Source organism: Lynx rufus, unplaced genomic scaffold (assembly GCF_022079265.1).
Source record: "Lynx rufus isolate CCGP_SWC_20201006 ecotype Redwood Valley unplaced genomic scaffold, mLynRuf1.p SCAF_1, whole genome shotgun sequence".
Classification (NCBI taxonomy): Eukaryota; Metazoa; Chordata; class Mammalia; order Carnivora; family Felidae; genus Lynx; species Lynx rufus.
In genome coordinates this window covers 211213108-211240880 of record NW_025814823.1, presented here as the reverse complement: position 1 = coordinate 211240880, position 27773 = coordinate 211213108, and the positions used below count along the sequence as shown (strand labels likewise).

The 27773-nt window shown below is 38.1% G+C and overlaps 1 protein-coding gene across 1 annotated transcript in view; it reads left to right on the top strand.

The window, feature by feature from the left end:
- The window catches only part of SPEF2 (sperm flagellar 2), a 173858-nt gene that overhangs the window by 43100 nt on the left and 102985 nt on the right, over nt 1-27773 (top strand). Inside the window, exons 11-16 of the mRNA XM_047077096.1 lie at nt 11704-11923; nt 13437-13591; nt 15251-15326; nt 16698-16759; nt 18737-18840; nt 20151-20407. Coding sequence (XP_046933052.1) covers nt 11704-11923; nt 13437-13591; nt 15251-15326; nt 16698-16759; nt 18737-18840; nt 20151-20407 — 874 coding nt within the window. The remainder of the gene's footprint in view (nt 1-11703; nt 11924-13436; nt 13592-15250; nt 15327-16697; nt 16760-18736; nt 18841-20150; nt 20408-27773) is intronic.

Below are 27773 nucleotides of genomic sequence, written 5' to 3'. Positions count from 1 at the left end.
CCAGTGTGCCATGTTTAAAACCTCGGAAGGGCCATGGTGACTTGCCAGAGCAGAGAATGGAGCCAGGAGTAGGAACCTTCCATTTTGTGGTAAATTAGCTACCCTTCCACTGATGCCCTCAGTGAGTCACTTTGAATGTGTCTGAAAACAGAATGCTAAGTAGAAGCCCCTGTCTGTTGTTTACATTTGATTTGTCACTCACTTTCAGCAGCACTGAAATGTAAGTTTTTAGAATAGAGGATGTCTCAGAATGACTTAGTCTCAGTTACCCCTACTAATCAAACCGACAGGACAAAGTATCAGTCCAATGATTCTGGCTGCCTAATACATAAGTAAGTAATTGGAGTTCAGAGTTTTATGAAAAGAAGCCTCTGTCACTGTTTGCAAGTGCTGAGCATTCCGAACTTCTAGAATTGTTACCAGCTGGAATGGGTGGATTGCATAGTGAGGTACCAGGCTCCCTTCAGTGTGGGCTTTGACAGTGACCTTCATCACATGCTAGGTAATTGGCCATGACCAATTTGAATTTCCCTCTAAAAATAAGTACAAGGTTGGGGCGCCTGGGTGGTTCAGTCAGTTAAGCATCTGACTTTGGCTCGGGTCATGACCTCGCAGTTTGTGAGTTTGAGCCCCGCAATGGGGTCATCACTGACAGTGCAGTGTGGAGCCTGCTTGGGATTCTCTCTCTCTCCCCCTCTCTCTGTGCCCCTCCCCCACTTGTGCTCACTCTCTCTCGCTCTCTCAAAATAAATAAACTTAAAAAAAAAAAAAAAGAAGTACAAGGTCTGTTGCCCAGGTCATCTTTTGTGAAAGACTAGAATTAAACACACCTGTTCCCATAATAACAGATCAGGACAGATTGGGGAAGGCTACTGCTGGGACAGAAATGATCAGATTTCTGACTGAAAGCCATTATTTGATTAAGACCAGTTCTTCAGATAGCCTGGTGAATTGGAATTAACCGTGAGATTGGTTGATAGATAGGCATTGACTACTCTCAGTTCTGCTTCTGGTGAGAACATTCTTTAGCTCAGCATGGCAGGGGAAGTAGAGTTAACTTCTTCTGTTCCCTTGTTACCATGAGCCATATTTGTATTTCCTGGTGGTAGATAATGGTGTGGCCCAGGCTGAGCACTCCAGCACAGAGCGAGGTGGAGGCGTACCTTCTCTCTGGAGGTGCATCCACCCCGCCAAAGTCAGTGTGAGGTATACATCCCCACCTCCCTGGCTTCTCTGGAATCTGAAGGCCAGATGTTTTGACAAGAAGATATGGTCAGGAAGCCAGTAATCCTCAGACCTGACTGGAAGTCAGGTGACTTAGAAAGCTGCCAAGCTCACTAAGGTCATCTTTTCAACTTGTTTTGAGACCTTTAATCTGGGCCCCTAGTTAGAGCCCATTCCATGACAGCTCCTGGTTGAGAAGCCAGAATTCAGTTGCACATCAGCCAACTGCTATGTCCTCTCTTCCTCCTTGTCAAAAGCAGTATAAGGCAGAATCAATCCTATCTATTGGAACCTGGCTATCAAACAAATACCAGACAGTAGTCAAGAAACCCTATAGTGCTACCAGGTTGCATGAGCAGAACTCCCCATCACACAAGATATCCAACTACCCTTTCTGTTTCTCCTGAGACTTCTGGCTCATTGTCAGGAATATTTTAATGTAAATTACAAATTTAGGCAGTTCCTCTAGATTCCCTCAGGATTTTGGGGGTGGGTTGGAGGAGAGAAAGCTTAGGAAGGGGAGACAAAAAACAGAGCCTTTGAAAGCTACAAAGTTTTGCCTTAGTACTTTCCTGTGGATTATGGCTTTTTTGCTGAGTGCCAGATTTCCCAAGCACAGTAACTGGAATATAGCCACTTGACTTTCCATGCTGCCATAGTAGTTAATGTGCTTCTCTGAAGTCTGATTCTCTTTGGTCAGAGATAGGACAGATCCAGACAGGAGGTTAGCCAGGAGAGCCGGTGCCAGAGGTTGAATTCTTAGAGCGAGAACTAAGATGGTCAGGAGAAATTTACCTGAAGTAGCTGAAAACAGGAAGAGGCAGCGTAGGCTCAAGCCAAGTCCTTTGAATATGCCAGTGATCAAAGCTGAGATTGGGTGAAAACCAGACTAGAAAGTGAAAACAAGGGTGGCAAGCTGGAAGCTAGACAGAAATGGAACAGAACAGGACTCAGCTTAAAGGCCTGGAAACAAAGTAAGGATGCAGTAGGCAGTTGCCTACACGTTTTTTATTTTCTGCTTGGCAGGGGTACATGGTTGGGTCAACGTAATTTAGCAGACCCACGATAAATATCCAGTTAGTGATATGAAATTAACCAGGTCACAAGCAGTTTGCCATAGAGCAGCTCTTACCTACCCATTTACACAGGCTGCTTTTACCTACTCCAGGGCCCTGATAAATCTCTGATAGAGCTTCTTCCAAAGTCCCAAATTTATAAGTTATTTAAATTTGAGTGTTGTGTGCTGTGTAAAAAAAGAATGCCATGATTTAATGGAGAGACTCACTCAAAATCATACTGCCAGCCATTACTTCTAGAAATGCTTCCAGGATTAGCTAAATTCATACATGGTGTGTGGATTCTTGCTAACTTCTATCTGTGAGGATGACACTTTCTGATCTTGTTCCTAGATTTTGGGTTGTGTTGTGTTTAAGTCATCTTTGTACTTAGTCAGAATTACTAAAACTTAATATCCATGTATTCACTCATTTATTCAGTTCATATATATTCAGCCTATACTACTGATTAATTGACTCATTAATTCAGTCAATAAATATTACTATTTATTACGTGCAGGCACTGTTCTATTGGGGATGTAAAGTTGATCAAGATAGAGATCTTCCCCTCTGGTGCTCACAGTTCAGTGGAGATGAGAGAAAACATTCCAGAGTATAATAAGTGTAGATAAGCACAGGAGGTTATTGGGGACCCAATGGAAGGGGTGAGTTTCAGTATGAGTAAAATCATTTCAGGTATCACAGATTGTCGTCTCTTCCTCACTTCTTGCAGAGTGGTGTGCAAGAGAAAGCCAGCCATAGTAGATGCAAGATTAAGGCAGCTCGAATGTCTGTATGATGATGTTGTGGTGCATCAGCTATACTCTGAAAGGTGCAGAGCCTCATTTTGCGGAGTTACTACCTGTGGTGTTTCTTGAAGTCAGTTTATTAGAAGCTTCTACCTTAAGTCCTTTGGCCACTGTACCAAGATAGTCTGTCTGTTGATGTGTTTTATTATATATAGATTAAAAGATTGCATTTCAGGAAAACCCAAGGACACTAGCAGGTGTCAAAAACACTGTAAGTGTTGAATTCCCTAAGAAGTTCTTTCTCTCTCTTAGGAGAAAAGGCATTTGTCTTGTTTTTTGAAGGCATCAGTAATTGAATTGCAAGACACTTAGAGCTTACTAAACTAGGATCTGGGGCACCTCAGGCCACACAGATGTTGGTGACTTCTAACAATCTGTGAAAACAAACACTGGGGAGGTCATTGTGTGTGCTTTCAGACTAGGACTGCCACTCTACAAATGCCACAATTGGATGTCACTAGTAAATATCACTGGCATAATCCAGTGTTGTTTGTTGAATGTTGTGCTAGCGGCACTCAGATTTTACGGATTGATGAATACCTCCCAAGGCCCAGATTCTGGTTATCTAAGTTGATCAAAGCAAACCATGTCTGCCCCCTTTTAAAAGCATAGATAAGGAAGCTCTATTCCTAACTTGGATCTTTGGAAGTGGCAAGACATGAGAATGAGGTGCTTTTGCTTTAGTCCAAGGGTGATCATGTGCACAGAAGTAAACAATTTGCTGAGAAAACCATGCAGCTCCACCAGCATCATCATTTAACCATTTGGACAATGTGACAGTCAAGGAGGGAATCTAATGAATGGAACACATGGAAGATCTCAAGCTTGCCCTTGAAATGTACACTTCAGCCTACATTCAAGCACACTGATCCCGAGCAGATGCTGTCTGTAAATGCTCATGTTGCTTTTAGCCATGGTTAATAATGGGGATGAAAAATAATGACACATCAAGGCATAGGAAACAAAAAAAAAGATATGACAGACTGGAGGTAACCAGAATCAGAAGTCTAGGAAACCATGAGGTACCTACAACGTGATACAGACAACCACGTGAGTGTGAGTGGGGATCCAGGCTGGAAAGCAGTGTTAGGTCCATGTCACTTATGAAGATAGGAAGAATAGGTGGATAGTGTGGTCCCAGGGATTCAGAATGCAGCCTCTGAAAAGGTCAATGTTGATCAGTTAATGAAACCAATGCTGGTAAATAGGTTGTGACTTTCGACCAAGGGCAGGGGCTATTTACTTCTGTTGTAATTTCATGGTCTCTGTGTATAGGTAGATAAGATATATAAGATATATATATATATATATATATATATATATATATATATATATATATGATAAGATATATAAGATAAGATATATACACACACACACACACACACACACACACGTACATACATATGACAGTTTCCATTAATCAAGTGCTAGAATCATGGAACACATCTACATAGGAAAAGTGTCTCCTTAAAACAATACTTTGTACCAGGTGATACTTACCTGGCATTGCCCACGCTGGGCTGAGTCTTGAAACTAATTGTCAGATATCTATTCATAATAATACCCAAAGGAGTAAGAATTATACATTTTATTATATAATTTTTCTCTGATAAAATTTTATTATATAGTTAACATAATTATATAAAACAAACCACATGAAATAGGGATATGGTAAAAAAAAAAATCTAGCTCCTCTTCACTAACGAACTAGAAAATCTCTTTAGCTCATTGTCGTTAAACTAGTAATCTTCATTTTCGTCTGAGTTTCCCTTTTTTCAGTTCTTCTGACCTCCTCTTCACTCATCATGTTCTTGTTCTAACCTGAGATGGTTACTTTGACTTACCCTTTATCTTTGGTCTTTACTTAAAAATTTTATCAACTGTATTTTTAAGATGAGTCTTCAAAATGAGTTCCACCAAATCCTTGAGCCCCTTACCTCCATGGGTCAAGCTTCAGACCTTTTCCTAACCTAAGCATTCAGGTCTCTGCATGGTGAACATTCTATCCCATTGTGTTGGGCCACATTCTACAACTAATTCAGCAATGGAACAGGGCTTTATTCTGATCCCTTTGTGAGGAAGCACGCCTCTCTGATTGGGGTGCAAGCGGCATGTAATTTCTCCCATTGGGCAGAAACTTCCTGTTATGTGCCTCTAGCCGGAGCCTGAGAACTTCTCAGTTAAGTTTTGAAACTGCACGGTGACATAGACTACTCACATAAGAATTTCATTCAATCGTTACAGCAACTGTGTGAGATAGATATTATCACACAAAGATGAGGCAATTGTCAAGAGTACAAAACAAGTAAGTAGCAGAACTATTCTGGGGATCCGGGTCATCTGATTTCAGTCCCAGACTGGTTCCTTTAGGACAGATTAAATGCACCGCACAAAATCCTTAGAACATTAGAAACTTTCCACCTAAAATTGGCCTTGGACTTAAAGCCTTTTTATCTTAAAGTAATGTAATTTCTGTTTTTTTTAATTTTTTTTGTTAATGTTTATTTTTGAGAGAGACAGAGACAAAGCATGAGCAGGGGATGGACGGAGAGAGAGGGAGCCACAGAATCCAAAGCAGGCTCCAGTCTCTGAGCTGTCAGCAAGAGCCTGGAGCGGGGCTCCAACTCATGAACCGTGAGATCATGACCTGAACTGAAGTCGGACATTCAACCCACCTAGCCACCCAGGCGCCCCTCTGGTCTATTTATTAATTTGGTGTACTTCTGACTGGCCACATTACATAGAATAATTATCACATCTAATTAGAAGTATAAGTGATTCCAATGAATGAAAGCAGAAGCAAGCAATAAATTCCAATTCAATGATTATGAAAAGCAATTCAGTATTTAGCTAATTTTAAATAATGCATATAATTACTGTGTACAGAATTATTAGAAAAACTAAAACAAAGTAAATTTTACAAATAAAGGATAGTTTGTTTAGAAGTAACAGATATGATTATATTGAGATAGTAATAAATTCCACCATTTTTAAAGGAAAACCTATTGTGAATACTTTGGGGGATTTTTGTTTATTTGTTTCAAAAAGCATTTCCTTATCTCAGAATGTTGTCATAACAGAAATTCTATCCCCAAACCAAGCAAGCCATGTATAGCATTTATGAAATCTGTCAGCTTATATTCTGAGCAAGCATTTTTTGTCAGATGTTGGATAGATATGAAAAGAATACTGACTAAAAAATGCAACAACAAAGGCATGTGTTTAATAATATATGAGATAGCATATATAAAAGCATGTTTAAATTTGTATATGACCTAGCATATATAAATATTTATGCCATGTCATACAAAATATATATTAGTGTAAGTATACAAATATAAAGATAAATATCCTGACGTGTAGTCAGAGGAAACACATATACCTTCCTCCTCAAAAAAAAAAAAAAAAGAAGAAGAAAGAAAATTCAGATTAGCCGAAGTTGAAAAATTGGCTCTGTTTTGTGAAAAAACACATTGAACTCTTTTTTCTTTTTTTTAATGAAAATCTGTTTCATTTTTTTAAGTGTATTTATTTATTTTGAGAAGGAGAGAGACAGAGAGGCAAAGAGAGAGAGAGAGAGAGAGAGGATCCTAAGCAGGCTTTGCATTGTCAGTGCAGAGCCCGACATGGAGCTCGATTCCATGAACTGTGCAACCATGACCTGAGCGGAAATCAAGAGTTGGATGATTAACCAACTGAGTCACCCAGGAGCCCCAGTGTCTTTTGTTTTTGTTCTCTCTCTGGTTTTTATGAGAGCATATGCTGTTGAAGGAGCTCATTTTCCCCCCCAGTGAATATTGCTCATTTTTTCTAGCCCAATTATTTGGACTAAGAAGACTAAGTTAAGATTAATTGGGGCAAGTTGATTGAGGGCAAGTGATTAATTAATTGATTTTAGAGAGAGAGTGAGTGTGAGAGCGAGGGAGAAGGGTAGAGGGAGGGGGGAGAAAGAATGAGAATCCTAAGCAGGTTTCACACTCAGCACAGAGCCTGATGAGGGGCTTAATTCCACAACAGTGAGATCATGACCTGAGCAGAAATCAAGAGTTGGACCCTTAAACAACTGAATCACCCAGGTGCCCCTGCAAGTGGTATATTTTAAAAAGTGCTAATAAAACTGATCATCTTTAATAAGATTTGGAGAAAACTTGCATCATTTTTTTAAAAAGGCTGATAAGCTGATACATCTTGAATTCGTAATGTTCTGCACCACTGAAACAGTACATCAGAGTGTTTTGAAGTTTGAATAGTTAGATAAATAGGTTATATGTACCAATTCCAAATAATAAAATATATCATGTATTTCTATGTCTTATATTTCTACTCTTTGTTTCTGGTAGATTGTGGATGGAATATTTATATAATGAAATTGTTAACTACTTATGTTCCTAAATTTGTTTATATGCACTACAGATCTTTTTAAGATCTTCAAGTGACTTCAGAAAAATACTATCTTACCTAATTCTTCAGTGATTTGTATTTAAACTAAATCCTAATTCTTATCTGTTTTTATGTCTTAATAATTTTTATTATTGTGGTGATAGTAAAGCGACTTTGGACAGCTTTAGAAAATACAATAAAGCAATGCACTAATTTACTCTCCCACCAGCACTGAATGAAAAGTATGACTAATCTTTTTATGTTAGGCAAAATACGATCATTGTTTTATTTTGGATATCCTTATTTTTTTGAATTTGAACATTTCTTCAAAAACTCATCGGCCATTTTATTCTATTTTGAGTATTGACTGTTCATATTCTTTGTGCCTTTTTTTTTTCTGTTGGGATATTTTTTATCTTATTACATACAGCTTTTTATAAACTAGACTCTTAAGCCTTTGTGAAATATATATATATATATATATATATATATATATATGTATATCACTTTCCTTTTGTTTTTTACTTTTCAATTGTGTGTAAGTAGGGGCGCCTGGTGGCTCGGTTGGTTAAGTGTCCAGCTTCGGCTCAGGTCATGAGCTCATGGTTCATGGGTTCAAGCCCTGCCTCGGGCTCTGTGCTGATAGCTCGGAGCCTGGAGCCTGCTTTGGATTCTGTGTCTCCCTCTCTCTCTCTCTCTCTGCCCACCCACCACTCACACTCTGTCTCTCTCTTAAAAATAAATAAGCATTAAAAATTTTTTAGGGGCGACTGGGTGGCTCAGTCGGTAAGCGGCCGACTTCGGCTCAGGTCATGATCTCGCGGTCTGTGAGTTCGAGCCCCACGTCGGTCTCTGTGCTGACAGCTCAGAGCCTGGAGCCTGCTTCAGATTCTGTGTCTCCCTCTCTCTGACCCTCCCCTGTTCATGCTCAGTCTCTCCCTCTCTCAAAAATAAATAAACCACTAAAAAAAATTTTTTTTAATTAAAAAAAATTTTTTTTTAATTAAAAAATATTTTTTTTAATTTTGTGTAAGTATGTTTACGGAGTGCAGATGTGTAGAATATCAAATTTATCAGCCTTTTCTTTTCTGGCTTTCATGCTTAGAAAGACCATCATGGAACATGTAAATGTTCATCCAGATTTTGGTGCCTTCATGATTTCTTGGTTTCAGAATCTATTTTCATGAAAAAATATAAGGCTATCCAACTTTATTATTTTCAAATATGTGGCCAGTTATTTCAGTACCTGTTATGAAATAATGTACTTCTCTGCTACTATGAAATATAAATCTTATTAAGTACTGAATTCCTGCATATACTTAGATCTATTTATAGAATTTATATTTTTGTGCACTGAAAAAACTCATTTCTTTCTGAAGCTCATTTTTTTATTAGTGTATTCTTTTTTAATGTTTATTTATTTATTTTGTGAGAGAGAGAGAGAGAGCAAACATGAGTGGGGAGGGGCAGAGAGAGGGAGACAGAGAAGCCCAAGCAGGCTCCACGCTGTCAGTGCAGAGCCTAATATGGGGCTCAATCTCACAAACTGTGAGATCATGACCTACACTGAAATCAAGAGTCAGATGCTCAGCTGACTGAGACATCCAGGGGCCCTCATTACTGTATTATTAACAAGTACTTAATATATGGTAAGGTACACCCCCTTTTACTTTCTTAAGTTTTTTAAATAAATATTTTTATCCATTGTATTTCTTCTTTTGCCTTAGTTTTAGACTCATTGGTCATATGACACTAGCACTTTTGTTGTTATTATATTCAATCAGATTAATTGGTAAGAATTAAATAGTTTATAGATTTGAAACTTAAAAAAATTTTTTTTATTGTTTATTTTTGACAGAGAGACAGAGCATGAATGGGGGAGGTGCAGAGAGAGAGGGAGACATAGAATCTGAAGCAGACTCCAGGCTCTGAGGTGTCAGCACAGAGCCCCACGTGGGGCTTGAACTTACAGACCACGAGATCATGACCTGAGCTGAAGTTGGATGCTCAACTGACTGAGCCACCCAGGCGCCCCATGAAGCTTTTTTTTAAATGTTTTATTTTATTTATTTATTTTTTTTGAGAGAGAGAGAGAGACAGAGCACAAGCAAGGGAGGGGCAGAGAGAGAGAGAGAGAGGGAGACACAGAATCTGAAGCAGGCTCTAGGCTCTGCGCTGTCAGCCTGATGCGGGGCTCGAACGCATGAACTGCGAGATCATGACCTGAGCAGAAGCCAGACACTTAACCAACTAAGCCACCCAAGCGCCCCTATAGATTTAACCTTTTAAACTTACCCTTTAATGAAGTTATTTTTCCTTATACCCCTCAGTGAAGTTTGAGGCTTCCTATATATAGGCTCCCTATTTCTTTGTTCATTCCAATGATTTTGTGAAAGTTTTTAATTGTAAGCAGAAAAGAAAAAAGTTGACTCTTGCTGAGGAAGCAGGAAAACAGTTATTCCAAATATGTTAGGTAGTTCAGTTAATCAGCAGGTGGGCTCGAGAACCAGGTTCAAGGGTAATCTTCCAAAGAAAATTATCAGACCCACCAAAGCAAGATCTGTTGAGAAAACTGTCACCACTGCCACCATCATGGGGACTCGTAGTTCAGATCACAGCTATCACCTCTGCACTAGGAATTCAAGTCTCCTTGAATTCCTCCTTTACTTCTAGAAGTAAAGGCTTCTAGAAGCAGCCTCCTTTACTTCTAGAAGCACTTCCACCTCTTTCTTTATCTTAGTTGCACTGGCTAGAACTTCCAGAATCATGTGACTATTAATGATGAGTATCTTTTTCTTACTCCTGCCTTTACTGGAAAAATGTGTCACTCATTTTGGTTCACTATTATGTATCAGTCCCTGAAGGTGTTACAGAAGTCATCTTCAATTCATAACACATTAAAAGATTTGTTCTATTTCCTTTTAATTTTGTGGGGTTTTTTTCCCTCATCAGACATGAATTTTATCAGAAGTTTCTTGCTTAAATGATCATATGCTTTTTAAAAAAAAATTTAACCTATGAATGTAATACAGTAATGGGTTTAAAATCTCTTGTTTCTTTCCTATTATGTCACAAAACTGTTACTTGCTCTTCTACATCTTTGTTCAGAACTAGAAGCAATTTCTTTATCACCATTAGTCTGGACAAGTCCTGGAAATATTAATAAAAATATCTTGATGGTTTTACTCTGTATCCATTTCCATTTTTATGAGTTCCCTCCTCATTTTTATATGAAATTACTTTTTCCTATTTTAGTGTTTACTTTGTTTCCCTTCTTTTTTATTTTAGATCAGGCGTTTTATGGGACCGAATTTTCCTCTGAGTACAATTTGATCCCATCACATATTTTTAATAAATCTATTGTTTTAATGTTCTTTTTGACATCTATCCTTTTAATTTCCCCTTTAAGCCAAGAATTATTTTATTTTTTTATTTTTATTTTTTTTAACGTTTATTTATTTTTGAGACAGAGAGACAGAGCGTGAATAGGGGAGGGGCAGAGAGAGAGGGAGACACAGAATCTGAAACAGGCTCCAGGCTCTGAGCTGTCAGCACAGAGTCCGATGCGGGGCTCGAACTCACAGACCGCGAGATCATGACCTGAGCTGAAGTCGGACGCTTAACCGACTGAGCCATCCAGGCGCCCCCCAAGAATTATTTTAAAAGAATGCTTTTAATTCTTAAGTCCTTCTATTTCTCATATCTTCCAAAAACTGATTTCTAGTTTTATCACATAGAGGTAGAGAATGTGGTCTGTAGTTTGTTTTCGTTTCAGCAGGAAACCTGAAGAAACCAGGAGTCAAACGTAGTAGATTCATACTGGGCATGAATGTTCTCTTTTATCTTTCTTTAAAATATTTTAAAGTAAGCTTAGTATTTGCATAAGATAGCAGATAAACTATTATTCTTTTTTTGTTTACTGATGGCAGCATCGATTTAAGCGTCTTTTATGCTCAACCTGGGTTGCAGTTTGTCTCAATTAACCCAATATGCCTACTTTCATAAACTGTTAAGGATGTTTGAGTTTTTTCTTTTTTACTTTAACGTAGGAAGTTCTTTTCTGCTCTCCTATATGAATGTATTATGTTATTACTCATTTATGTAAAATAATTATTTAAAGTATTACATACTTTTGTTTGCTATAATTTGGGCTTATTTTTGATACAACTTTTTTGTATGGCTGAATTCCACTTTTAATAATATTCTTTTTTGTTCGTTTCATTGTTATTTTGTAGAACATGGTTGGAGAGTGGGCCTTACCAGAAGAAATGGTTGAGAATTTACCACCCTCCAACAACAACATATTGGGTCATGTGATTCACAGATTAATTGAAAAATCTCATCCTCCTCAAGTCAAAGCAACAATACCAGAATTACCTTCATTTGCTATTAAAGGGTGCTTATTGGGGAAAACATTTAGTGGAAAAACTACTGCTCTGAAGGCTCTACAAAAAGGTAGAATTTCCTTTTTCTTTTTTTCCCCCTGCTTATTGGATTCTGTCTACATTGACTGTAGCTTCAAATGACTATGTCTGTAGACAACATACATAAGAATCTGCTGATATAGTGAGAAACTCTGTCATCATCAAAAATTTTATAATAGACTGATCATAGAATTAATTGTCCAAGGCAGACACTTTTAAGATTTTAGAGTCATAAATTGGGACTGTCCCAAGCAAACCTGGATATATGGATATGTTATATACTGATAGTACATAGTCTAGCGAAATACCAATTGTAAACTTTTCCTCGTAGATTTTATTTACCTACCAATGAAGGAGGAAATTAATAATTTGTCACAAATACAAAAGAAATCTGCTTAAAATTATAAATGTTTTAATTCTTCACATCTGTTGAGTTCTGTCTTTTTAATGAGGCTTTGGCTTTTTCTGTTGAAGTCCGTTCAGCTAAAAGCATAGGTTTCCATTGGTTTAGTTCACTTTTATTCAATTACACTAATTTTTTGCTGTTTTTACTACAAAACTCAAAATTTACAGACTAGTCCATGTTAAACTATTCTAATGCAGAGAAAGGTAAGGTAGATCATTATTGAAATGTTAAAAGTACCTCCTTAAAAAGAAGCTTGACAAAAGCACAATGAGATATTACTTCACACCACTAAGATGGGTACAATAAAAAAAAAAGGAAAATAACAAGTGTTAGTGAGGAAGTGTTGCTTGGAACCCTCATACATTGCTGGTGGGAATATAAAATGGTGTAGCCACTATGGAAAGCAGTTTGGTGGTTCCTCAATAAATTAAACAAAGAATTACCATATGATCCCAACAATTCCACTATGGAATGTATACCCCAAAGGATCGAAAACAGGTTTTCAAAATAAATCTTATGCAGGAATATTCATAGCAGTACTATTAAAAATAGTCAAAAGGTGCGAAAAAAATCCAAATGTCACCTGATGAATAGATAACAAAAATAGTATATCTACACAATGAAATATTATTTCTCAGCCATAAAAAAGGAGTGAGTACTACTAATACATGCTACAACATGAATGAACCTTGAAAACATGATGCTGAATGAAAGAAATGAGACACAAAAGGCCACATACTGTATGATTCCATTGATATGAAATATCCAGAATAGGCAAACCCATAAAGACAGAAGGCAATTTACTGGTTGCGGGCACAGGAATAAGAGAGATACAGAGTGACTGCTTAGTGGGTACCAGGTTTCCTCTTTGGGTGATGAAAATTTTTTGGAATGAGATAGTGGTGATTGTTAGACATGTAAATGGCCTAAACACTTCTGAGGTGTATCTTTTACCATAGTTAAAATGGTTAAATTTATATTATGTGAATTTTACCACAATAAAAAAATAAGCAGCTTGATCCAAAAGACAATTCTAGGGAGCCCAAAAGACAGTATTATGGGGTGAAGCCAGCACGGAAGGATAATTATGTCAATTTCCTAAAGGAAGTAATTAATAAAATTGTCTGCTGTACTTTAGACTTTCCTATTCAGGTACTTTCTATTGACACTCTTGTCCAAGAAGCCATCAAAGCATTTCATGACAACGAACAAGTCAGTGAGGCCCTACCAATTGAGAAAAAAGATGAAGAAAAGGCTCTACCAGTTCAGCAAGAGACGAGTAAAGAAAGCCAGGCAAGTGTGATTTTAGTTTTCTTTTCTGCTCCTCATATTCTAATGGAATCTAAGAGATCTTCTAGACCAGAGGTTAACAATGTTTTCTATAAAGGTCCAGAGAGAAAATATTTTAGGTTTTGTGGGCCAAGAGGCAAAATCAACGTTATTGTGTGGGTGTTTATATAGCAAAAGAGAAGATTCCTTCCTCCCACTCCCCCAACATACTCCGGTTGCCTGGATGGGTCCTCCAGGGCGGTTAGTCCACTTTGCACCCAGTTACCATCAGCAGGAGACAATCTTCTGAGAAAGAGCCACAGGTTGGTAAGACTGGTAAGGGGGCAAAGGGGCTGACTTGCAAGAGGTTGGAAGTGGGTGGGGTATGAGTGTTGTGGGCAGAATTCACCAAGTTACCAGCTCTCAGAGTCATATTCCACCACTGAGACCCTGACAGTGGCCAATGGTGAAGTCTCCATCGCATAAATGCCAGCTTTGGGTCACGGCCAAGGCAGGTGGTTGGGGGGGGGAATAGCAGAGAAAGGGTGGAGGGGGATACCAGACTTGGTCCCCTGGCTCACAATGCTGTTCCACAGAGGGATGCCCAGGGACTATATACAAAACAGTTGGCCAGCTGAATTTGGTCTGTGAGTAGATCTCAACCAGAGGGGTTAGTGAAGGAGGGGCAGGTCTTCTTGTGGTTTACCTGCATCACATTCCCATAAATATTGCATCTTGCTACATTATTGCATGAAGATTCTAAGGCAGGAAACAGGAGAATGTGACCCCACCTTGAGAATCAATGTGGTCCAGCACCCTCATTTTAAAGGAGAGACAATGGAGGTCCCAAGGATAAATTGGCTTGCTTGGGGTCAGAAGGCTTATTGATGGCTAGGCTTTGAGTGGAAACCAAGATTCTAAATCCAGTACTCTTTCCCCTACCTTATGTTGTCTCTGCAATTGAATAAACTTGCAAAGAATCTAACCCAGATCATTTGCATCAGTTGTAAAATAAATACCATTTAACCAGAAGTTATGAAAATAACTGGGAGAAGTGTGGGCTGCCTCTTATTCTGATGATAGATAATGTACATGTTTTTTCTTTATTCCCTTATGGCTATGACTGACACCTCTAGGATTGTTCTTTCTAAAATAGTGTTTCATAAACTCTACCTCTTTCTCAGGTTTCACTGTATTTTTTTTTTAATTTTTAATGTTTGTTTATATTTAAGAGAGTTAGAGACAGAGAGTGAGCAGGAGAGGGGCAGAGAGAGAGGGAGACAGAATCTGAAGCAGGCTTCAGGCTCCGAGCTGTTAGCACAGAGCCTGACGCGGGGCTCAAACTCATGAACTGTGAGATCACGACCTGAGCCGTTGTCAGATGCTTAACCGACTGAGCCACCCAGGCACCCCTCACTGTATTTTCAAAATAGCAGTTGCTGTATTTTACATAGTAATTGAAGATCATTGGAAAGACAGAGTACACCACAGGCTACTATGTGTTTCTATAAGAATAATCATCAATTTTACGTGTTTTTAGAAATCATTCAGTTATTCTTAATATCATTAAGGTCATAGATAAAATAGTGTGAACCTTACTTATAGAAATAAAATTTTAAATGTTATTAAAATATGATAATGTTAAGATTTCTGTGTGTGTATGTATGTTTTCTCCCCCCAAAGGATCTACAGGATGTATCTTCAGCTTATCCAGCTTCAAATGAAGCATTGCCAGAAACAGAAGATAAAACTGTACTTAGTAAGTGAGATATCCAAACAAATCATCCATTTTTTACATTAGAGAGACAGACAGATAAATAGTAAGTGCACATGTATGTGAGCACAAACTTGCTTTCAGGGAAAGAAAAGGGAGACAAGGAGAGTTTTGCATAGTTGTCTACCTGGTCATTTAACAGAGAGAGCAAGGTAAACACAGAAGTCCCCAACCCTTGTCTATAAATAGGGATAAGAGATAAGTATTACAAAGGAATCTTTTTTTGCTCCTTCAGATAGTTGCTCAGTTTTGTTGTGCTTGTGATAACATCCAGGATAAATCCTCCCTCTCCCTGGCTTTGCAGGGAGACAGTATTTTATTGTTTCTTTTCGCCCAAGCAGATCTGGGTGAGTGGTAGGGTTGGGGCTCCCTGCACACTGCTGTGTTCTTCAATGGTTGAGGGAGGCTACGGGGTCTGGTCTCTTGCATCCCTGCTGAAGAGTGGTTCCCTACCTAAAGTTAAGTTGATTTCCAGCCTTGGGCAAAGCAAATAAATAGAACCTGGCTTCCAAACCTAATGAAAAGTTACCTCACTTGGGATCTGGGTTCTAGTCTTTCAGATGCTTTTTAGAAACATTGAAGGAAAACAATTTTAAGTCTTAAATATCTTTTCTAGCTGTGCTAGTGAAGGCTTGCCATATTTAATAGTTTCCTCATGTTCTAGCACACAGTTCAGATCATCCTGTGCGCACGTCATTATTGCCGTCACCACTGGACCATGTGGTGAGCATGAAGCTCTCCAAGAGCAGTTGTATTTTCCATCCTTTCAAAGGGTGTAATCTGTCCCTTATTTCAGTTATGTGTTTCTTACAAGATAATTTTGGTTGATTTTTAATCTATTATAAGTATTGTATGACATATTTTATTACAAAAGTCCAGTTAATTATAAACAGACTCTGAAAACTTGTTTTTTTCCCATAGAATTCAAGTAAAAAACTCCAAAGTCTGACTTCTAGACTTTTCTACTTTGAGACATATTTATTACCTATAACTTGATAATTCAGGAAAATGAAAATTAATGAATTATCATTTTAACAAATTTTCTTCAGAAACTTGGCTATTTTTCTGAAAAGAAAACGCAAACTGTATTAAAGTATTCCTAATGATATTATTATGAGTGAGCCATAAGGGAAGGAAGGAAGTGGAAAACACCAAGCCACACAACGGCCAGGATTTTAATGTTGTGGAACAAAGATGAAGCCATTCTGTGGTGATTCTATTACTTCTTTCCTCCGAGCATCTCAGGCATGGCTGGATCCAATAACCCATCTGTCCAAAACCATGGATGATCACATACTAACATGGTTCTTAGTGGTAAATACTGGACTTTATTCTTAACACTTTTCCTATTGCTAGGTACTGAAACAAATAAAACTCCAAAAGCTGAAGAAGTCAAATCAAGTGATAGTTTCTCTGAAGTAAGTATTGTAATCTAATTTTGGCTACTAGTAGATTGAAGTATGTCATGATTCATAGTTTCTTGGTATGTCTTCAAATGGAATGAAATAGCAATGTGCTCCTTTTTTGGTTTAAAGTAATTATTATGGTAAAATAGTAACTAAATCTGAGTTACTTAATATTCTTTATATTCTTAATATTCCTTATCCCTAAAGCAGTGGAAATTGCTATTCAGTTTTGCCAGGTAAGAAAATAAGTATGTGATTTTTTAAAATTTTAATCATATGTCAAACTTACATTTATGTGTTTTTCTTTACCACTGAATTTATTACTTCTCTTTCCTTTCCTACTCTCTTTATCTTTAAATACTTTTTTTCCCCAGAATTTCTCCTTAGACGTATTGGTGACTCTTCAGAATGTTTTATTAATCCCTGAAATACTCACCACAATTCACTCACTGTGACTTCTAATGGAAACTAGCATTTTCTTGTATAGTATTGCTTTTCTGTATGTGGAGAAATCTTTTTGTCATCAAATACAATGTTCTGATTAATCAAGAAATTTTATTTGCTTTATTTTTATTATATTTAGTTACTTTTATTATGTGATTCACCTTGGGAAACAATTTTAGTTTTCAAATATTTTAATTTGAAAATTCCTTAAAGATAGAAAAAGTTTTGGAAGGATATACACCAATCTGTAAGTATGACAGCCCGTGAAGAGGGAAATGGGCTTAGAGAAAGTGATGAAGGGGAATGTATCATTTTTACTCTGTGTATTTGCAATATAAATTAACAGAAAGGCTAAGTGTATTTTTTATATTTACTTTTATTGAGTTACAAATCCTCCAAATTCCATATTCAATTCAACGCAAAGGGCATACTTTTTGTGTGTGTGTTCATTGTTGTAATTATTTGGGATATGTCAGTGAACAGAAAAGGCAAGGTTCTTGGACCTTAAAGAGTTTGCATTCTAATGCAGACAGATAACAAACCATAAACACTGAGTAAATGAATTATATGACCCATTAGATGGTAATGAGTCAGAAGGGAAGAAAATGTAGAGTGAAGTAAGGGGTCAGAAGCAAAGGGGTCAAGGCCATGGAGGTGGGGAAAGAGGGAAGGTTGCTGTATTAAATGGGATAAGCCTTCTTTGAGAAAGTGAGATCTAACCAGATTGAAAGAAGATTGAGAGAAAATTCCAAGTGCATTTGGGGAAGCATTTCAGGCAGTAAGAATAGCTGGATGGCAGCCATGAGGCAGGAAGGTGCCTGGCCAGCAAAGTGGGGTTAGAGAGATGAGCTGGAAGGGAGAAAAGTCAGGTCAGCCTTACAGGCACGATGAGGACATTTGAAGTAAACAAGGAAACTTTACAGGGTTTTGCATAGACATCTAATATCATTTGACTTGTAAAATACTTCCTGGTGGTTAAGAATCAGCACTAGGGAATTTTCCTGTTCATAAAGCAGCTTTATTGGACCAGACCTTCTACAGATAATGTTACCAATGCGGGACAAAATAGAAAAGCTAATTATTTGATGGCCAAAAGCCAACAGGAAAAAGTCAAAGTGGAAGACAGGCAGGCAGCCTAAAACAGGCATGAACTGTGTGGCATTGGACCACTGAATCAAGGGAAATTCCCTGGTCAAGAGCCGTACTTGTACAGGTTATCCCAGAGGCACACCATGTCTGTGTAGCACGAGAGTGGCTAGAACTCAAGCAGAAATCTTTAATAGTTTCAGTTTAAGGTATTAGAAAATGAAGGTTGGCAATGCCAGAGCCGCTGAGAATTCAGAGGAAGATCTTGGCAAGGAGGGACCCACACAGAGGAGCCTCAATATCCATACACACTTCCCCTGGATGCTTGGCTGACTCCAGAATTGCGCCAGATGATCCGTGTCTTCACCAGAGAGCATGACCATTTAATTTTTCCCCCAGACATTTGGATTCTGACTTTTAAATTAGTTGTACTCTACCACTCATTGTTTATTTTCACAGCTCACTGTGCGTGCTCAGCTTGGTGCAAAATCAGAAAAGTTGCTGAAGAAAGGAAAGAGCATTTCTGACATGTTGCTAGTTAGCATCATGGTAAATGCTATTAAGTACGTATTTTTTTTAATCTACTAATATATTCTTTATCAGGTAGAAGTATATAAAGAATAATATAGCAGTATTTTTTATTTTTAATATCTAATCAATACTACCCATCTACATGAGAAAACATACAGCAAGATAAAGACATGTTTTATGATTTACATGCTTATATTTCACTTCTCCCACTTTACCAGTCTTCACTCACCCAGGTGAAGGTCAGGTTCTATTCCCTCAGGAATTCAAGGAGTCATTAGATACTTGGAAAAGCCAAGGGACAGATTATAGAGGGGAGAGACCCTGATTGTGTGGTCACAAGTCAGTGCCCTTCCTTGTTTTACATTTCAGGAGAAGGAAGTGGACCCAGGGACCCAAAGGCTCATCAGTGCTGGATGGGAAGGCAATGAGAAAAGGAGGTTGCACAGACAAGAAAGGAGTTCTAACAGAGAAAGAAATTAAATCGTAAATTTTAATCCAAAAACCAAAATATCAGTTTTACATAATTAGGGGTTTAGAAGAACAGAGTTTAAGTTTGTTCCCCTTTCATATGGTTTTTCAATATAAAGATCCAAAATAATAATTCTTGGAGCTTGATTCTCTATGGAGGATGTGGCACTGAAAGCAAAAACCCAAGAAATGCTCCTTACACTACAACAACTTATAATCTAATTGAGATAAAGAAGCCTCACTTGAATTTTTCTCAGTTATGAAATACAATAATTATTCATTGTATAGCGAAGTGAATGAGAGCAGAGGAGTTCAGGTTGGGCAGTTACAGCTCCATGCTGGGTCGGGCAGAGTAGGAAGAACTCTCCAGGTTGACATTGTGAGTATCCACAGTGTGGTAAGCTCGATGCTGGGTTCTTAAAATGGATCATTTCAGTTTATCCTCATAATGCCCTGTAAAGTGTGTTATCCCACTATGTGTAGAAGAGAAACAGGTTCAAGCCTATGACCACAAGCTAGAAAATGCAATGCTTATTTACCTAAGTGAGGAGGTCAGTTTGTTTGAAGTAAATGATTCAAGACTGCGAGAGACAAAGAGTTATAGGGAGGCAAGTTGTGGCCAGTAAGTTTTAAATACCACGTCACGGCCTCTGAAATATCTTTGGAGGGCAGCAGGGGCCTACAGAAAGATTTTAAGCAAAGGAGTGATTGTGGTGCATTAATAAGCCTCATCTTAGCTGTAAAGTAATAAAATTTGTGCCAAAGGAGGTTACTGTGGAGTTGAAGGAAAGGTAAAGACAAGACTCATTGTATTGCTACTTCCAGAGTACTTGTATCTATCAAAATGTTAATGGTTTGTCCATTTTCAATTTAGTAAGATACCTGTGGATCAAGGATGGGTCTTGGATGGTTTTCCAATGACATTAAACCAAGCAAAGCTTCTGGAGGAAGCTCTCACGGGCTGCAACAGAGAGGTCCTAGAAATGGAGGAAAAGAAAGCACAAATATCCACATTGGCTGTTGATACTAAAGCCTCCAAAGAAGTTCCTCTTCCTCCTTCTGCATTTGATTTTGTCATGTTATTAGATATTTCAGATAATTTTTCACTGGATTGCATGAATGACATGATGGGTAAGCTGGATACTTTTCCCCTTTGTTTTGATATTCTTTTTTGTAACTCAAAGCTCTTTATTCATTTCTTCTTTGACTGAATCGGTGAGTATTCCCATTTACAATTAGGAGTGGTAATAAGAAATCCATTTCAGATTTTCCAAAGAATTATCTAGCAGAGCACGTTTGCCTCCTGCTTTAACTGTTGCTGTTCAGCACTGTAGGGAACTAGCAGAGAATTCTATGCCAACTGCAAGCATCCCACTGAACACTTCCCTCAATTTGGCAGCTTCCCTAGCACAGAGGTGCCCTTTTTGAGACTTGCATGCATGGAGAAGCTTCTTGTGGCTGTTTAGTACATCTTGGTGGGTCACATCTAATGAAGGTCATAAATCACATCTGTTCTGCAAAGCAAGGATCTGATAACTTCCTTCCCCGAGATTGTGTGTGAAGTCAGAGAAGCAGTATCAGTTGGCTGAAGTCCTCACATGGGGGGGTTGAATAGTCTTTCCAGTAGTCATGGTTTGTTTAAGTACTTTTTGTCATTGGAATGAAAATGTTACTTTATTCCACAAATGAAATACTTACGGGGAAAACACATCTTCTTGAACCTTCTCTTGTCAACTCATGAGGTATTTATTTGACCAAGGGAAAGTTACTTCATTATTCTAAACCTGAGTTTCACAGTCTACATAATAAAATGCCTCGTTGTAGTTTTACAGATGTGAAAGGAAAACTGACACTACTGACACCAAATTGTGGAATTCCTACACTACCCCATTCTCCAGTTCTTGGGAGACACCAAATTGTTCTACAGTTTAATTCAGTTCTGGCACTAACTACTGATAAATTAGGGAAGACTCCACAGGTTAAGGGCTCAGCCCCATAAGACTGCCCCCAACTTCAGATTCCAATTTCAAGTAGTAGATCCCCTGGTTACCCACACTTCTGTATGATGTGGCTACAAGTCAGGAGTTTCCATAACCCTTCCTCAGGTTTGAATTTGCTATAATGACCCATAAAACTCACAGAACACTTACTATTACTGGTTTATTATAGAGGACATCATAAAGGATACAAATGAACAGCCAGATGAAGAGGAATATAGTGCTAGGTCTGGAAGAGTCTCAGGCTCAGAAGCTTTGGTCTCCATGGTGTTTGGGTTACACTACCCTCCTGGCATGTGGATGTGTTCATCATTCCAGAAGCTCTCTGAACCCCTTAGTTTAGAGTTTTTATGGCAGTTCTAATAAACATGATGGATTAAATCATTGGCCATTGGTGATTGATTCATCTCTCAACCCCACTCCCCTTCCTAGAAGTCTGGGGTCAAGGCTGAAAGTTCCAGCCTTCTAATCACATGGTTTGTTCCTCTGGCAACCAGGCCCCATCTTCTAAGAGTCATCTCGTTAACATTAACTCAGGTAATGTTGCAAGGGGCTTATTATGAATAAGAAAAAATGCTCCTTATACCTATCTCTCAGGAAATTACAAGTGTTTTCCAAGCTCTTTGTCAAGAGCCAGAGAAAAAGACCAAACATGTTTCTCTTATTATATCACAATATCACAGACATTAAATAAGATACATGTAAAACACTTAGGATAGTATCTGGCACATGTTAATAAACATGTAACAAATACATCAGTAAGAATTATGAAAGACTTTGAAATGGACAAGAGATTATTGGGTATCCTTTCAGTAGAAAGCTAAGTATAGTCTTTTGGACCCCTTTGGACTATCTGCATCTATGGGAGTCTGTGCCTTTCATTGGCTTTAATTCAGATCTTCTATGACTCTGTAAATTATAGGAAACTGAGAGCAATTCAAACGATTCTTGTCCATAGGCATGCAAATGAATTTTAATCAATATATAATTAATTTCTAAACTTTTGAAGAGATTACAAGTATTAGATTTTCATCTATTAGTTTTCTAATTAGTTTTCATCTATTAGTTTCATCTATTAGTTTTTCATCTATTAACATGTATTTTAGCATTCCTGATTGTAGATAGTCTATTATCCAATTCTTATTTGAACTGATGTAACATCCTACTGGTTCTCTCATTAATTGAAGAGTTAAATAATTACATTTTACCTTTGTTTGAGAGTCTTGATTTTACCTTTATAAAAAAAATCCTTTAACAAATGATAATATTTATCTTTCTTTTATTACTGCTTTATTACTAATACAATGACATTCAGAGGTGGGAGAGACCTAAGGGATCATCTCTTTCCATGCTTTCATTTATAGATGGGAATTTAAAGCATGAGCACTTGACTTGTCCAAGGTCACATTCATCCTTATTTTGAGTTAGTGTAATTTTGAGGTCTTCTTTTATCATTTACCTAAATAAAATGACAAAACCACTAGATACTACTTTAGCTGTTGAGCACAGTAGTTTAAACTGGATCCTGTCTAGCAAATCTTAAAAGAGAGAACTTACTTCTATCCATGAAAGGGAGTAGGAGCAATGCTGACTGTAGTAATGACTCTGCTTGTCCAGCTAACTCCCCCTCCTGTTCAGGACATAGCTGAGATTGGCTGCCAGCACTGCTAATCCATGGCCCACTGGTGGCAGAACAGGACCCTGAACTCAAGATCAGTCTGACGTGAAAGTGGGTATGTCAAGTTCTTATAAAGTACACACACAGACCTGTCGGGGAGAAGGTCCCTGAAAGCTGAATATAACTCTACGAGAGCCGCAGAAGGTTTGCCCACCCTCTGGGGGCTCCAAAGGAAGCATATTGTGATGTTTCAGAAACAGAAGGAAATCAACTGGCAACAATTTTTCAAGAAGTCCAACTCAATCCAGTTTGAGTTCTTTCAATTCCCTAGCAAAATTATATGATGAGTGATTCTGGCAAATTTGTCAAAGCTGATGTTATCATCTAACTTGTTTAAGTCCTTGGGTGGCTCAGTCAGTTGAGCATCCGATTCTTGATCTTTGCTCAGGTCATGATCTTATAGTTCATGAGATCAAGCCCCGAGTCAGGCTCCACACTTGGGATTCTCTCTCTCCCTATATCTCTGCCCCTCCCCTACTCTCCTTCCCCTGGGTGCTCTCAAAATAAATAAATAAACTTAAAAAATAAAATAAATTGTTTAATTTCTTTATTCTTGACCCTTGACTTATAATTAGGCTCTAAAATGCCCTTTCTCCCCTACCATAGGGAGTACTTCTCCTTTATCAAATTTTATGCACATATACACATAAATAATCATATTTATATACCCTCAGAAATTAGTATTAAAGCACAGTGTGATTTTTCTTTTTACCATACATTTCTAACATTGCGTATTTCTTGGTTTGAAGTTAACTGAGCCCATTGTTGGGTTTAGGCCAACTAAACCGTTAAAACTAGTATGAAATCATTAACTTTATAATTCTTACTTATCTTGGTCAGAATTGAGTATGCTAAATATGTCCACAACTTTGAAAATCAATCTGCAGCTTTCATATTTTAAAGTATTTCAGTTGATAAAAAGTGTTATTCTTTCATATCTTAAGATTTTTCTTAAAAAAATATTTTTCTTTCTTAAAATATAAGGTTCGAATGGTCTTTGAAATTTCCTCGTGTTAGTCAAAACCCCACTTAAACTGTTTAGACAGTTTTTTTTAGACAGTTACTTTTTCAGATAAAATTCTAACCTTCTACAATATTTTGTTCATTCACATATTCATTTTTTATTTATAGCATGATGCCAGACATTGTGCTAGGCACTGGATGTAGAGTAATAAAGAAGAAATGATCCTACCTTCAAGGAATTTAGTGGACATTGTAGCTAAGGAACCAAGGAATTGCAGTCTAGAGTTGTGTGTCTAACATGGCAGCCACTAGCCGCACATGCCATTTAAACTAATTAAAATTAACAAATTAAAAATTCAGTTCTTCAGTCACACTGGCTACGTTTTATGTACACATATGGCTAGTGGCTGCCATATCATACAGCAGTGGTGTAGAATGTTTCCATCATCTTAGAAAGTTCTGTTGGATAGCACTGGTCTAGAATGAAGGGAGCTAAAATGACACCACTAGTAAACATTTATCTAAGATTTATAATTTGCCAGGAACTGATAATAAACAAATGAAAGGCAAGTCCCTATCCTCAAGTAGTTGACAATATAGTGTAAGAAGAAGCAAAAGTAAGCTGATTATATAATATAGTTAGTTGTGTGTTATAATAGGTGTGCCTAGCATGAGAAGAGGTTGACCAGTCCAAGAAAGGGAGAGAGGTACAGAGAAACACATCACAAATCTTGGCAAGTGAGCGTGGTCCATCTAGACAACAGCAAGTACCTCAGTAGGGCTGAGAGGCAGCAAGGTATGGAAGAGGGGCAGAAATGGGCCTGCAGAGTAGGCATGGGCCAGCCAAAACTTTCTCCCCAAGTTAAGGTGTTTGAACATTTTCCTGAAGCCATGTCAAGTCACTGAATGATATTGAAGCTGAGATTTATGCCATTAGATATGCTTTTTATAATGTCCATTCTGGCTCAGGATGGAGGATACATTGGAAGGGAATTAGATTGGAAACAAAAAACAAATGAGAAAACTCTTATCCTCTGAAAAACAGCAGAGGCATTACAAAAGCTGGGAGGGGCAAGATGGGAATGGTCAGCTTCAAGTGGTATTTAGGAGGCAAACTACAGAATTCAGTGATCAGTGAGGACAGGAGACATGCCACAGGGAGAACAGGATGACCACAAGTTTATGACCCACACAGTTTTGATTGATGATACCATTTACTTAGAGAATATGAAAAGAAATACATAGAGATTCTTTAGGGAAACGTTGAGTGTGAAGTGCGTTTGGGACTTTTCAGCTAAGATGTTCATAGAACAGTTCTCCAAATGGGGCTAGATGTCAGGAAGGAAGCATGCGCTAAAGTTAAGGATTTGAAGGTGCAAGATACCACCTAGGAGTAAAAATGTACTTTAAAGAGAGATCCATGATGACCCCCAGAAAACATCAGAGTTTTCTGGGAAGAGCAAAGGAAGAAGTGTTTAGAAGCAGCAGCTAGAGAGGAAGAAGGCCAGGGAAAGTAGTGTCTCATAAGCCAAGACAGATTTTTCAAAATAAAGTTGTACTATTTTTATCCCAGACCAGTAGGGGCTGGGGTCCTGAGGTCCAGGCTGGGGTATGGGAGCCCAGTCTCCAAGGTCAGGTTCAGCATGCTGTCCTGCAATGCTTCAGTCTATGGAGAAGCCTGAAGAACAACATCACAAGGAAGCAGCCTATAGCCAAAGCCATGTGGGCCCAAAGGCTGAGCATCAGTCCAGCCAAGGCTGAGCGGAGAGGAATGCCCCAGACTCAAAGCCAACAGGGAGACCTAAGGATCGGGAAACAGGCAGTTTAGGAGCATAAGACTGTGTCAGAATGGAAGATGAAGTGGCGGCTTGGGCTTTCAGCCAGTGCTTCGGTCTCTTGTCCAGGCTGAGTGGGAGCAGCAGTGTTCATAATATGAAGAGAGGTATAGACAAGTTTTGAGTGCAGCCTCTGGATCGTTAACGTCCATGACTAATAGTAACTGGGAAGAAACAGGAAGGGCTTCCAGGGCTGATAATGTTTGTTCATTGCTCTGGGTACTGTTTCCAGTTCGTGAGGTCACTGAGCTATATATTCATGTATGCATTCTTTTTGTCGGGTATAATTCAACAAAAAGTTTGAAAATTGAAAACAAGTCCAGAGCCGGGAGTCAGATTGACTGGAGTCAAGCCCCTTCTTTGTCATTTATAAGCTGTGCAATTACAGAATCACAATCTTGCTTTACAAGTTATGTTGTAAAAACAAGATAACGTGTAAAAGTATTTAAGAATTGTATGCTGAATTTTACCTATAAATACAACAGAGAAAGCAAGTAAGATAAGGACTGAAACATATGCATTGGCCTTGATGGGTTTTGGTGACTGGAATGAGAGCTGTTTCAATGGAGTAGGAGACTGGGAAGGATGGTCTGGGGTGGATTGAGGCATGAATGGGAGGTGAGGAGGTGGAGAGCCTGAGTGAAGATAACTCTCAAGAAACTTACCTCAAATTATCTATCTATCTATCTATCTATCTATCCATCCATCCATCCATCCATTCTATCTATCAGCTGATTTTTAAGCCAAGTAATTAGTGAGATTACAAATTAAAAAATTGTGTATTTTTCTTCAAAGATGTCTACTGGTGCCAGTGTAGACTTGGAAAGAGAGAGAAATATCATCTGAGGCTGGTGTAGCAGAAGGACACAAATTGAAGTTGTTAGATGAGGGAGAGAAGCTGAAGTGTTCAACCATTCAACTCAGCTTTGCTAGAAAATAAAGTGAAGTCAGGATAATGCTGGTAAATTGGGGGAAAGGGTGTAGGAATTTAGGGACTGGATGAATGTTGGAGAGATTCATCATATATGGGAGTGCTAGAAAGAAACAGTTGGAGTGTAGGTCATTAAGATTGCAGGGATGGAGCCATTCAAGGTCCAGGATGTGGACACGGTCTTGGAAAGAGTGCCAGAAGTGGAGAGAAGGGGAAGGGACCAGTGCCAGGGTGGAGTTTGGGAAGAGGAATGCTGATCGATGTGCTGAAGGCCTTGACAAATTTGAGATAGTGACCATGACATGGTGCATGATAGCACCTCCTGAGAAGAACTCCCACACTCTTCTTCCATCACTCATCACTGGTGTCAGTAATCTTTTGGTTTTATAAATAACCTAAAATCATTATTCTGTATTCTAAATCACTTCATCTTTTTCTATCCTGAATGTAGATGGAGAAAAATTGATTGCTATATCCTGTGGGGGTCCTCCATTTTCCTGACTACTATTAGTTCGGTGTTCTGTGTTCTCTTGCATTGATTAAATTCCTTTTAGTCTAGTTCAAGACTGTCTTTTCTCTTTATGATTTTCCATTCTAAGTTCATGAGTGTTTTGGACTTGTACCACTAACCCCAAATAGGACTCAATCAGAGCTGTTGAGGATGTTTTTGGTTTTGGTCACTTGTGGTCAGTTCTTTTATGTCTATTCTCTAAGGAAAGATCATAAAATCTAGAAAGAAATGTAATTTACTTTATTGGATTGTAGCATAATAGGGACAAATAATTTTTACACATATTTGACTTTATGGCCACCCTGTTATTTCATTCTTAATCTTTACACCAGAGTGTTGATTTTCTAATTGTTTTTTCCTAGTGTATTATTCATGATGGCCCATTACTTTATATTCTAACCTCTTCAGAGTCAATCCTGAAATCCTCTACATTGAAACTACAGCTCCTCTTTAATGTTATATCATATTTTGTTTTCCTCAATTTTGAAGAAAAATTTGAATTTTGATCCCAAAACTATACTCTTTCTTTTCATGTTGTTAAACATTTTTATTAGTATTGGGCCAATGGCATGATCATATCTA